Below are 13,876 nucleotides of genomic sequence, written 5' to 3' on the forward strand. Positions count from 1 at the left end.
AAAAAAAAAAGCATTCAGAAGCGCACAGATGTGGGAAAAGAAACTCACTGAAATTTTGCAGTGAAGGAAAAATCCTCCCCCCCGTGGTATGTATAATTCTCCATATTTTATCATTTCTTAATTTAAGGGGTGGGGGGTGGTTTGTATAGGGGTGGGGGTGTGTGGAGAAGGTCTAATAGATTTATAATGTGCCCGCATCCCTTTCCCAGCTCCCTCGCTGCCCCCCGCCCGGCCCCGCCCAGCCAGTGTGCCTGCAGCACCACGGAGAGCTCCTCACCGCCGAGCGGCGTCCCCTGTCCCCGTGCCGCCCGTGCCCCGGTGCAAACCTCAGCGCTACCGTCCCGGCTTCCCGGGACACAAGCCAAAATCACTCTTGAGACACAAATCTTTCTGTATGTACATATACAGCCTCCTGATATGTTGCACAAATACAAACTTCAGTTCATACTACGTCAGTTTTTAAATAAGTTCTTCCCTAAATACTTCAATCATATTTAAAATCTCTTAATTAAAATGTTTATCTTTTTATCTTGTTACTAGAACTACATTTTTCTTTTAATATGGTTGTAACTGCCACATTCTTCTCAGCCAGGCTGCCTCTTGTGACCTTGGATCTCAGTGTTAAACAGAATTAAGGACAAGGCACAACAGTAGTTGTGGAGAACAGAATGCCTGTTACCTCCCCCTCACATACCATGTACATACCTGTAGAACAGTATTAATTGACCATAAGGAGTCTATGGCTAAGGTGCTATAGGACAGAGACAGTACATCAAGCATCTTTTTTAGAGACTACCGCTGTTCCGTTACAAAAAAAACCCCACAAAACAAATTAATTAAAAGATTGTATGTATGATTTAGAAACAATAAATTTCAGCAAAAAAAGCATGAACTACTTTAATCCTGCTTTACGTAAACCCAGTATTTTACGCAGTATGTGCATTTTCAAATACCTAGTTCTTTCTCTGATTGGTCAGATACAGACTGCAAGACTTGCTGCTCTGAAGACTGCACCGGTAACGAAGATGTCTCTGTTGTGGTTTGACCGACTGTTTCTGCCTCTCCCAGCTCTCCTTCAATCATGGTAGTGATACCACGGACAAGATCCAGTAAACAGTGAAATGCCACTGACATGGCATAGCCTTCAGGAATCGTAGGTGGCTCTACTTTGTCCAGCATTTCCAAACTAAAAAATTGAAAGCATGACAAGTAAGCATGTAACAGTACCACTGTGATTAGCAACAATAATAAAAAACAAGATTCCAAATGAATGTTAAGTAGAAACAGGCTCCAAACACCATCCTTTAAGATTTATAGCAACTCAAGAAAAAAAACTTGATTAATCAAGTCATTAAGTAAAAAAGTAAATGAATCACTAAATAAAATAGTAAATGAAAGGGTAAAAACTCCAAGTACAGTATTTAGATCTGCAAATAAAGTACTTTAAGAAAATAACATATATAAGCAAACATTACTGAATGAATCATTTTACTTTTATTATTTTACTTAAAGCCACTGCAACAGAACCTACTCAGTACACCACAAGTACATAGGAACAACAGAGGAAATATGTCAGAAAACCATGACAGTGTGAACATAGTTACAACAAATTGAGAACAAGTCAGACGTTCTGTTATTGTTATCTTTGAGTCCATATGACCAGAAAAGCCTGTCATAGCTAGATAATACATGACCAAATATTAATCACCTACATGCACAGGTAAACAATGGAAGTTATTCGTACAAAGAGGAAATGTTGACATGATTCACTGCTGAAAACCATGCAATTAAAACATCACTATATTGGAACTACAGCCTCGCTGCCGCTTTTCTACATAATTTACCTGAAAAGCACATAAAGAACTGTTGCGTTAAAAATCCAATAGGAAACAGATTGTAGCTGCCACAGCTGCAGCATCTGCACAAGGAGAGACTGTCTGTTACAAAAACTACCTGATATCCCAGCCACCACTATTTCATCATTTACTCTTAAAAAGGCTAAGCATTCCAGCTACAATATACCAAAGACATTTTTATACTGCAGTGTCACCACTGTTTTCTGCACAAAGGATTTTCCTTCTCCCACATGTGTAACTTTTCAGTTATTACCTCTAATTTCCTGAAGATGGCTGCCTTAGATATCTGGAGGCATAGGCAGTATAGATAAATCAAATGGTCAGCATTTCACCCTCTATCTACAAATAAGTGTGAGTATATATATGACTGTGATTAAAATTATTAATGGGTTTTATAGTTACAATGTACTTGTGAGGTAGAGGTCGTGTACCCTTACTTTCACAGATGGGAGAGCAAACCACTGAAAAATGAAGTGAGTTGTTTATTTACATGGGAATGGCCATGAAAAACAGTCTTTGTCTATTCCTCTTAAAAACACTTCCTCATGTAAAGTGGAAGACACAGTGGTCTGGGAAGAGACAAGCCCACACTGACAAAAAGATCTCTGCTAGCTCTGTTCATTATTCATATCTCCAATTAAAACATTGTGTAAAAGTATAAGATGTGGCCATTGTATGAAAATCTAACGGCAGCAGTAGGAGCAAATCAATGCTAGGATGTGACCCAAATCTACAGGTACAGTTAGTCATCTCCTTACATGCAGGGACTACAGACAAAAGTACAAGATAGAAGAAAAACTGCTGACAAGACATATGAGCAACTATTCCGTAATCTTACACCGAAGAAAAGAATGCAAGAACTACTCAGAGGGAATAATGTAGTCACTGGACAGATCCAAAGGTAAGACACAAGTGAGTTAAGAGCAGCACAGGAGACTATGATGGTGGCTGCTATGTTCTTGAGCCAGTTAAGAACAGAAAGTAAAAAAAAAAAAGAAAAGCAGGAGGTTGTTGTAGCTGGCCAAAGCAGGAACTAGCTTTCACCCACTTTTGTACGAAATTTGCATTTCCTGAGGACCCTCAGGTAACCTGAAATAACATTCACGGCCACTGCTAGAACAAAAGTCAAGTCAACACACACATGTTTAACTATTGAAATCTGAGGATGAATTTGTCCTTCTGCATCTCAAAGGCAGATAAAGGAGTTTCTACCTTAAAGAAGTAGTGAGATCCAGGTGATTTGCTGATTTTACTGAGTATTAGTATGCTAAAATTTCATGGGCGGTACAAATAATTTCCCATTTGGAAGCAACTGACCCACAACGGTTATGACTGATATGAAAAAAGCTTCCACGATTTTGAAAGTAACATAGCATTCACAGCTTTAAACTGAGAACACGATCTCCATTATACAAAGTCATGACAAAATAACTGGTCATTCTAAGAAGCATTCACAGTCTAACCTTCCTATATAGGTCAATACATTGTTTGGAATGACAACCTGGCCAGCATCTACCACAATATCCTGTTCAATAAAAACTGTAAATACAGTAAAGCTGGTGTAAGAAAGCTATTTGTCACTCCCACTGATGTCTCATTTGCTTAATGCCCCTATTATCTGCCATTATACAATCCAGCAAAAGATACTGTAAAACAGTTACATACTGTAGAGTGAGGCCCAAAACTGAAGAGTAAATACAGCTCAGTATGGCAGAAAAAAAGCCCAACAGATGCTAAAGCCATAGAAGACATCTGGATCAGAATCCAGAGCATTCAGACAAAACAGCAAAAAATCAGAACACCTCATGGCACTGACAAAAATAAAATCCATAATATACCTGAATGCCAGTGAAATGAAGACCTCAATATTCAGTAATAAAAAAATAAATATATCCTTAAACCATCAAGCTGGAAATAACAAATATTTGTTATATACAGTTTCAAAAAGATAGAGGTACTTACTAGGTAGCTTTAGCACTGCCTTGTACTGTTACATTCAGGATGGGTATCCAAGTGCCTCTGTACTCAAAGGCAGGTAATACACTTGCACCTCCTCCCATTCCAAGCACTCCTGGGTTAGTTTGTGCTGAGCCAGTATTCCCAGATGCATTGCCTCCTGTTGAGAAAAACAAAGTTATAAAATTAACTGTTCTAATTTTAGCGATCAGCAAACATCCTTTTTCTACATTTAATTTTCAAGATGAGATACCAGGATTAATCTGAGACATGCTGCTCGCTAATAAAAGCCACCACCAACACAAAAAAACTATTTTTGAGCTCCCTCTGCTGTCTAAAACACGATGTGTAAAGTAATTATTTTGAAAGGCACAGTTGGTAGATGCCTACTGCTGTATTTTCAGTCAGAATGAAATGGTTTTGTGAAAAGTATAGTAGCTTTCATTACATTCTGTGGACGAACTAAACTCCAATGGTCTCAATAAAACAATACATATATTAGTGAAGAACCAGACAGATATTTCAAAGTTAATTTGAATATTTGCATCTAGAACTCAGTAGTAGGAAAAAGAGGTCAGTCAATACAATCCCAAGCACAAATACAGGCTGAGTGGAGAATGGATTGAAAGCAGCCCTGAGGAGGTGGTCTTGGAAGTGTTGGAAGACAAGAAGCTCAACATGGCCCGGCAGTATACATTTTCAGCCCAGAAAATCAACCATATCCTGGACTGCATCAAAAAAAACTTGATCAGCAGGTCAAGGGAGGTGATTCTCCCTCTGTACTCCACTCTCATGAGACCCCACCTGCAGTGCTGCATTCAGCTCTGGAGCCCCCAGGAAGGACATGGACCTGTTGAAGTGAGTCCAGAGGAGGGCCACAAGGATGATCAGAGGGCTGGAGCACCTCTCCTCTGAAGACAGGCTGAGAGAGTTGGGGTTTTTCAGCCTGCAGAACAGAGGGCTCCCGGGAGACCTTACAGCAGCTTTGAGGTACCTAAAGGGGGCCTACAGGAGAGCTCGAGAGGGACATTTTACAAGGGCATGTTGTGGTGGGACAAGGGGCAATGGCTTTTAACTAAAAGAGGGAAGATTTAGATTAGATATTAGGAAGAAATTCTTGACTGCGAGGGTGGTGAGGCACTGGAACAGGTTGCCCAGAGAAGCTGTGGATGCCCCATCCCTGGAAGTGTTCAAGGCCAGGCTGGATGGGGCTTTGAGCAACCTGGTCTAGTGGAAGGTGTCCCTGCCCATGGCAGGGGGGTTGGAACTAGATATTTTTTAAGGTCCCTTCCAACCCAACGTGTTCTATGATAAGACAGCCTGCTACAACACAAATTTCATTATAATCAGAAGACTACATTAGAAAAGTAGGTTGCACTGAGCTGCTCTTTGCATGTTAGACATGGCCACAAGAAGAAAAAGACGCAAACAAAGACATGCCTGAGAGACATCAGAAACACTTGGGTGGAAAGAGTAAGTGAAAAGCTAAAGAAGAAAACAGACTGGAACAATAAGCCAGAGAAACAGTAACAGCACTAAGGGTATGACCCTACTGTGCTGCTGTTTCATGAAGGCAAAATTTAAGTTTTCAGGAGAATATTTTAGAATAGCTTCTCATATGTGCGTGTTACATGATGAAATGTGCTTTTCTGATTTACCCTTAACTGGATTAAACTAACCCAGAAATAATATTAATAAACATGTTCTATCAGCTTCTGTACAGACAGCTATTAAACAATAGCCATTGACACAAATTTCTTCACGTTACCAATGCTAACACCAACTTGGAATGCAGACTTCATGACTGAACCCTGGAAGGTGTGAGTTTAAAACCAGACTTTTTCATGTTTATTAATTTAATAGTAGATATGATAGATAATTATACTTTGATTCTCGGTTTATTATCTCTTAAGAAGGCATGTCAAAAGACATCCTTAGAAATTATTTTTACATTGTTGCTGAGGCATCTGTATCTAGAACCACAGGGAGAAACAGACTCTTAACTTGGATGTAAACACTTGCAAAGTTATTGACAAGAGGACAATTTCTTCTTATAAAAATAAAAATACACCGAGTAAAATACCAAACCCTGGCTGCAAGAAAAGACAATCAAGTTTAGTTTCAGTAAATGACTGTTTTCAGCTTACAGAAAAAGGAAAGATCATCTGAAAAACACAGACCTATCTTTCTACCTCTTGGCTTCCTCAGTCCCATTTTGTCCCTGGACATCCAGAAGAATTAGCGACTGCCTCCCAGGAGGAAGCAAACACACACTGTCTTACTACTTAAATTGCACACTGCCAAAAATGACATCCCCACACAAGGAGACAGAAAGCAGACAAATGTGTTACAGTCAGAAATGAGAAAAAATTCCCTCAGAATTTCTCTCAGAAAAGTTGTGAGCCAAGAAGCTTGGTTGCTCTTGAAGCAGATACTAATGCAGGAGCACTGCTCTGCTGACTGGGGGCTACATCTTCCCTGCAATACAGGTAGATAAAATCACCTGTTGTACCAGACCTGAAAACACCAGTTTGTCTCAAACTAGCTTTTCACTTCAGTGAACACAAAAGTAAAGAACTGTCACAATCCAAATGTATATACTGAATCAAATCAGAATTTATTATTACAAGAAAATCCTGGGTAACTAAAATCATAGTATGGACAAGGTTTTACCAGTTTGGTTTGGTGTCATTGATGTGTTCCCTGTGCTTGGTACAAGAAATAATGACTGGATGAAGGATCCCAGTGCATTCACAATATCACGGAAAACTTTAGTGGAATGTTGCTTCATATCATACGATTGACAAAAGGACCTGGAAAGTATTTTATAAAATATAATAAATATTTGACAAATAAGGGACTAAAAGATTATTTTAACAGCAACTCCCCTGCCCCTCCCTCCAAACTGCAGACTAAAAACACACTTCAACTGCAAATATTTACATTAATAATAATATTTAGTTTTAGGTAAATTTTCCTTTGACACTGGTTAAGAGAGGGTTTGGAATACTCAAATAACTATAATTCATCCCCTCTAGGATAATAATCATTGCCTAATGCTTTATAAAAAATTATCTTGAACAGTTTACTACATTTAAGTTTCTACATAATTTTAGAATTTACAATGTTTATTTTCACCAGAGAAAAAAATAAAAATTTTTTAAATTTTACGTAAAAGTGAAATACAATATATTTAATACCTTAATAGCTGAGGCTGCACACAAAGCCTATGAATAGATTCTACTGCAACAGCTCTTAGCCACTGTGGTTTGTCTGCATCCAGAAACTTAACCAGCAACGACAGGAAGATTTCACATTCTGTTACCTGAAAGATACAGTTCATAGCCATTCATTTAAAAGAAGGCAGCTCCTACAAAACACTTTTTCCAAAAAACTTCTGTTTCATCTTAGGAGTCCCATCCCAGGAAGTTTTGTACAGGATCTAGAAAACCCCTTCAAGAAGCATTTACTCAAAATCACATAAAAAGCATACCTAATAATCATAATATTTTTGCCAAGCTAACATCATATATGCAATTGTATTGAAGGAGTTAAATTCCTCAAAGACATTGCATTAAAGTTCTTACATGTGCTACAGTAAACAAATGAAACAGAAAAATATCTTCTTTAGCAAGTATGTAAAATTTGAGAGGCAAGAACAGCTGAACATGGGTGGGGCGGTTATGCACATTCTGTCAACAGCTTTAGCAACACAAGTCAAAAGTCTCTTAGCAAGTATTAACAAGGCATAGCAATTAACATTAAAGCCAGGGAATCAACCTAAGAAGTTCAGAAGGTCCCCAAAACCTTAACTGAAAGGCAGTTAGATACAGAAAGGACAACAGCTAATTTACTCTGACAATTTATACAAGTCCATATTTAATAAAATTATACATGTAGAATACACATAAACACAAACACATTTAAGAGGAAAAGAATATTTAGACTTTTCTTCCCTCAATATATGTCAACAGTTCCCAAGAACTAATTGTTACTGACCACAGTACTGGATATACATAGAAAAACACAATTACATAAAGAAAATTTGAACATATTCTTACCAGCAAACTGTAGAACTGCTTAATCAAAACAGAAACAACCCTCAGCAAACGCATACAGATGGGGAAGTATGGTTTTTCCACTGGTGCTGGGGAAGATGATGTGCTCGAACCTTGCCTGAATTTGATATTTGGGGAGAAGAGCTTTATAACAAGTGGGCATACCCTTTCTTTAAGAAGAAAACTGAATTCCTGATGCTGAAAAAGAACACAGAACAAATTATAAGCAGATATTCTTTAATTGCTACCATTAACTCTCATTATACATCTTATTTACATTTACTGTTATGATCAAGCATTCTGAAGTCATGTAAATCTTGGTATAAATTAGATGCTCAGGAAATTAAAAGGAAGAACAGCCAACATCATTGCAAAGCTACCAAAAAGCATGATGAAATGACATGGTTGGGTTCATACCATACACTCCTCTTCTTGTACTTTGCAAATTGAAATAGGCTACTAATACATCATTTATTGTATATTAAACTTTCTAATTTAGCTGCTGTCTGCTAAAATGTGTTACTGTATGATCATGGTGCATTTATATGCAGTAGATGCACACAATTCATAGTCATGATTCTTGCTACTTTGCAAGTGGGGCAAGGTTGTTTTCACAGAAGTAGCAATGCCACAAACTAAGTTACAGAGCTGTCATACATCATGCAAGATAAGAAAATGCATCTTTGCAGGAGATATAAACAGCAAAACAAAAAGTGAAACAGGAGTACAACTTGCTCTACAAAGTGCACAAACACAGGCAAATAAAATGTATGGGAATCAAAAAATGTGGACAAAAAGTACACAGTACTTCTCTATTATAAAAACACAACATGTAAAATCTACAAGTCCTTTTCAAAAAAGTAATTCCTCTTTAATTTAGCATGAGTACTAATGCAGTGTAAATTTTACTATCTATGTGAACAAAAGTCTTCCTGTTTTCCTTGCAAGAACTACTCACTTGTAAAAAGACTTGCGGAAAGTCATTGAGGACTGACTCAAGAAGTTCAAGGCCAAATGTCCGGGTCATTTCTGTCATACCCACAAGCCAGTAGGGAGCATCAGCATTAACTAACTGACAAAGATCCTTAAAGAGAAATACAATAACATTTATACTCTCTGCAATCCTGTACCAGCATAAGTTTTCTGAGCCTACAACAAAATCTCCACACACACACACACCCCTTGTAATGAGTAATTTTCCAATTTCAATGTAAGGTTTCCTAAAATAAATTATTAAGCAAAAAACTTTTAAATAGAAATTTTAAACTTTGCTGGTATCCTTGTAGCAGTTGTGTTCATTCCTGTTCTTCCTGTTCTCACTGTTCTCAAAAATATCTCAAGACCAGTAAACCTGCTAAATCAAGAAAATTTTTATTGGTGATGACTACAACTACTACTTTTTATTATACACTCAACTTCAATATACAATACCAAGCACAAGAAGCAAGACTGAACTATAGTAGCAGTGTTTGGCTCATGAAAAAAAAGAATCTTTAATTTAATGCAGACAAGCATGCCTAGTTATTATTTAAGATTTATAGTAAAACGCTCTCCTAGGCCACTTTGTCTTCATTTTCCAGCCATTCCCTGGGATACAGGATATCACTGCCAATTACAATAAATGCACATAAGAAAGCCTAAGGCTCTGGTTAAGGGCCTTGTCAATATACTGAGAGAAAATTTTTGAAATTTCTGACAGAGATGTAGAAGCACCCAGTCATAACTGCAAACGTATAAATACATGCTCTCCAACTACCTGAAAAAGCATATATGCATCCTTAGCACATGGCTTCAGTGTACTGACAGATCTTCTGTTACTATTTCCTTGAACTGCAACTGGCTGGTCAATAGTATCTGTGTAAAAATAAAAAACAGTTTTGTGAACAAAGGAACTGTTGAAAATCAAGTACTCATTAAGTGTTCTTACAAAAAGATTCTAGGAGAACACAAAGGTAATTCTTCTGCAACTTATCATGTTGGCAGAAATACACATTAGATTGAATACCAAAGATCATCAATACCAAGCACCTCTTTCCAATGAATGTTCTCTTCAAAATTACTACTGCCACATATTTCACACTCAGTAACCTAAGTTACTTTCACCTTAAATGACACCCTCACCTCAAATTCCTTCACAATACTAACCTGAAAACCAGCTCTCATAGCTTGAAAAAAAATCAGCTTTTATATATTGCTGTACTGACTTGGACTGACACAATGGCTAAGGATTTTGTTTCCTTTGAATACAAGTAAAAATGTAAAAAGACAGTAAAAATTTGAAATATCTGATTTTTTTAAATAACATTTATAGACTTTTTAATACTTCTTTATCTGAAAAAATGTTTCATGTGTGTCTAAAAAAAAGTCAATACAAGCAAGCAGAGTAAAAAGCATACCCACCTTTGTATCGTGCATCTTCAGCAACCACTCTCTCAAATACAACAGTGACTACCTGCCGCACTGTAGCTGCCGCAGTGTTATTTGTGATATTATCTTTTGTGAAGTGCAATCGAAAACAAAGTACAATTGCCTGAAAGGAGAAGACAAAAAAGAAAATACATCACCTTACAATAATATATTTTCAACTTTCAAGCTCAAGACAGCTAATTGAGGAAAGGTTTCCAATCCACATTGTCATGTTAAATTTGAAGAACCAGAAAAAGTTTTACAGAGTACCCTGGCCAAAAACCTCTTTAGTAATCCTCCCCAAAGGTAATCTAGAAGCGGTGTTAACTGAAGACATTATGATGTGGCAATAAAACTACAATCATACAGAGAATACACAGTAATCTACCATGTAAAACAATTTGTATCAATATTAATGTCAAAAGGCCACTAGAATTACATGGTTAATCACAAAACAGTCAGTCAACGCCAAAGCTAAAATGCCATTCCTCTCCTACATTAGATCACAATACCTTCACAACCATGTTGACTCAACTGCTATTATTCCTCTATAAATGTAAATGTGTATTTTAATGTGACATTGTGTTGGCAGTGACTTAATACTGTTTCCCATTGGATTCCATACTACCTCTAACACATGGTTTAATACTTAATTTTATAATGAATTTTGAAAATTAACATATATATGTGTAGTGAAACCTGTATTTCTTGTTCTTCTGTCCTCATTATGTGTCCTTGCACTTGCATCAACCTCAACCACACCCAGCCATAGCACTATATGCTCTAAGCCATACAAGACTCAGAATTTTCTTTTGCTTGTTTTTCTTGTAAATGATTTGTGGACACCCAGAGACGGTATCTCTGTGTTAGTTTGAAATTTTACAACTCAGTCATATACCTATGGACTTTCAGAAGATACTGCAAGATTCTCTAGGTTGATCTAAAAGCAGTGCCTGTATTAAGGGGCTTTTCAAGATGGTTTACCGGTAATTTTCTTAATTCAAATCAGTCGAGCTGAAGCATACATGCAATATATTTCTGGCTCAAACTGATTTTCTCTAAGAATTTTTCAGCATGGAAAAAACTCCAACTTTCAGAAATTTTTCAGGTGGTGGTGGTGGTGGTGGAATCTTGGTGGGATAAAATGAAACCATTGCATCATTTCACCCATGCCAAGTAATGCTTATATTTGGTTAACTGAAAAACTCTAGTAATGTCAGGCTTTGAACAACACAAAGAAATTTTACATACATGCTCTGTCAGGAATGTTTTTCCCTTAGCCCTGTCAGACCCTGTCAAAATTTGACTATACATTTCTAAATGTACTAGATTTTAATGTGCACTGAGAAAATTGTTAGAAGTACAGCAATTAGATTCTCCAGTAACTGTATTATGTGAGCATGCTTCTGGATGAGGACACAAGGTAAGAGAAAGCCATGCTGGGAAAGACCTTCCCTATTTGACGCTGCTGTGCTCACATGTTCTTGTGGTTGGTGTCCAAAAGGAGAAAGGTTCTAGACATTAGAGAGATTAACAGATCAAGGATGTTGAAAAAAGTCTTTGGAAGACACACACAAAAAAAGTAAGTGAAGTAGGATGTAGATACCATGAACCTAAGAATAAGGAGGTTAAGAGAGACAGGATATACAGAGGAAGGGAAAGAAGAATTAATGAGCAAAGGGATGAGAAGCAGATAAATGATACATGGAAGGGAAAGGTAATGTGGACTTAAAAAGCAATTGTCTTCTTCTAGAGCCTAGATTCAAACTTGATAAAATGACAACACTGCAGGTTGTTAAAGAACATCTGCTACTCAGCTAATGACTGCCAATCCCACTTTCTAAAGTATTTCCATTTTCTTAAAAAATTATGCTTCTGCCCAAGAACACAGAATCTGATCTGGGACAAAAGAAACAAGATAGTGCTGGAGTCTTTTAAAATAATTTGAATACTTAAGTAAATAAAACCTACACCTACTGACAAACCATTCAATCCTTAGCAAGTTTTTATTCTACCATTTATAGGTTTTATTTTCCATTATCTTCCTGCCATCAGCAGACCTTTGTAACTTAGCTTTGATTTCCCTCCCTTAGTTAAATGGATTAATAATGAATTTAACATCCACAAATTTAACCAGCTAAGAAGTTATTTCATTAAAACCGAAGCAAAGACAAATGGAAAACCTTCCACCAGAAAAGAATGCCTTCAAAAAGAGTCTTCAATTCTATTCCCTCTTCCTCTCTTACAATAAAAAAAAAAGGGTGCTTTGATATTAAACCAACACACTGAAGGCAGAGCATAACAGAGACAGCAAATTAGAATGATTTATTTAAAAACAGAAAATCTTTCTTAAAGAGGAAAAAATTATAAAATGTAATCTAGAAGAGGAACTGAAACAGAACTTCACAATTCACAGATGGATAAACAATGTTGCTCCTTCAAAAAGAAATATCTTGCGATGTAAGATTGAAATGGATCAGAAACCTTATTTTTTTCTAGTTGAAACATAATATCCGAAATGGTACATGTTTAAATTATGTAATGAAGTTACTTCAGTTCTGACTGAAAGAGCAATATATCTGGATGGCTTGCTGAAGAGATTTAAGGCAGGGTGGCAGGCAGCTTCTTCTAATATTTGCTTTATTAGTGAGAGCTTACACTGTACTTTGTGCTCTGAATTCAGTTCAAAAATATATATACGACAAATTTAGCATATAAACCAGATAGGCATTAGCCCAGTGCTTTTATTTAAAGTTCCCATTAAGTCAGTATTACTGTGGAGGAACTAAAAAACAGACTGAATAGGAAGCTAAGAGAAATTGTGTCTTCAGTCTAGATAGAGAGACAATAGACATACAATGGAATCAAGAAAGCCCTCATCTCTTCCATTATTTCCAAATGCTTCATGCATAAAATTTCTCCCTGTTTTTCCTCTTGGATATTTTAAGTACTACAGCTGGTGCTAACAAATTCTTACCTTGGACAGTGCTTCATCATGCACAACTGTGTTGGTTGTTAAAAGTACAAGAACTGTCTGGAGCAATTTAAGTTCTTCAAGGCTATTTTCCATCAGTTGCCAAAGCATATTAATAATGTTTCCTGCTGCAGCCTACAAAGAAATATTTTTTTGCCAATAATTAAGTCATTTACATATGGTATATCATGTGCACACACATAAGAACAGCACTGTCACAAATGAGTATCATAACTGAATTTGCCTGTTTGTCTATACCGTAGGATTACACTGAGAACATAAAGCCAACACAAATTTCCCAAAATATTTTTAAAGAATTGACAGCAGAAATCTCTTAATGTGTAGTCCAAATTAAAGTGCATACTTAATTTTCTACTTAGAAATGTAGAAAGACAGTAAAAAGACAGTTTATCCTCAAAATTCATTCATATCAGAGAACAGCGTAATTTTACATTATGCAAGCACAACTGAAGGTATATTTCGATAGTATTATTTTCACCAGCTTCTTAACACACTATATATGCAGTACTGTAATATATCATAACATATACAGATGCAGGAAATGTGCATCCATTTTATCTTATTTTTAAAAGTAAAGTGGAACAAAACCATAATGCATGTTATCA

At 36.6% G+C, this 13,876-nt stretch overlaps 1 protein-coding gene across 6 annotated transcripts in view; it reads right to left on the reverse strand.

The window, feature by feature from the left end:
• Window positions 1–13,876, reverse strand: part of MON2 (MON2 homolog, regulator of endosome-to-Golgi trafficking) — a 73,794-nt gene that overhangs the window by 39,004 nt on the left and 20,914 nt on the right. For all 6 annotated transcript variants that reach the window (XR_005104581.1, XM_037390138.1, XM_037390137.1 and 3 more), the window contains exons 4-12: window positions 13,254–13,385; window positions 10,271–10,400; window positions 9,627–9,724; window positions 8,829–8,954; window positions 7,874–8,068; window positions 7,013–7,137; window positions 6,486–6,625; window positions 3,819–3,972; window positions 954–1,186 (exon numbers count right to left, since the gene is read on the reverse strand). Coding sequence is in view for 5 of the 6 variants with exons in the window: in XM_037390138.1 (XP_037246035.1) it covers window positions 954–1,186; window positions 3,819–3,972; window positions 6,486–6,625; window positions 7,013–7,137; window positions 7,874–8,068; window positions 8,829–8,954; window positions 9,627–9,724; window positions 10,271–10,400; window positions 13,254–13,385 (1,333 nt within the window). In the remaining variant the exon portion in view is untranslated. The remainder of the gene's footprint in view (window positions 1–953; window positions 1,187–3,818; window positions 3,973–6,485; window positions 6,626–7,012; window positions 7,138–7,873; window positions 8,069–8,828; window positions 8,955–9,626; window positions 9,725–10,270; window positions 10,401–13,253; window positions 13,386–13,876) is intronic.

This window comes from Falco rusticolus, chromosome 5 (assembly GCF_015220075.1).
Source record: "Falco rusticolus isolate bFalRus1 chromosome 5, bFalRus1.pri, whole genome shotgun sequence".
NCBI classification, from domain to species: domain Eukaryota; kingdom Metazoa; phylum Chordata; class Aves; order Falconiformes; family Falconidae; genus Falco; species Falco rusticolus.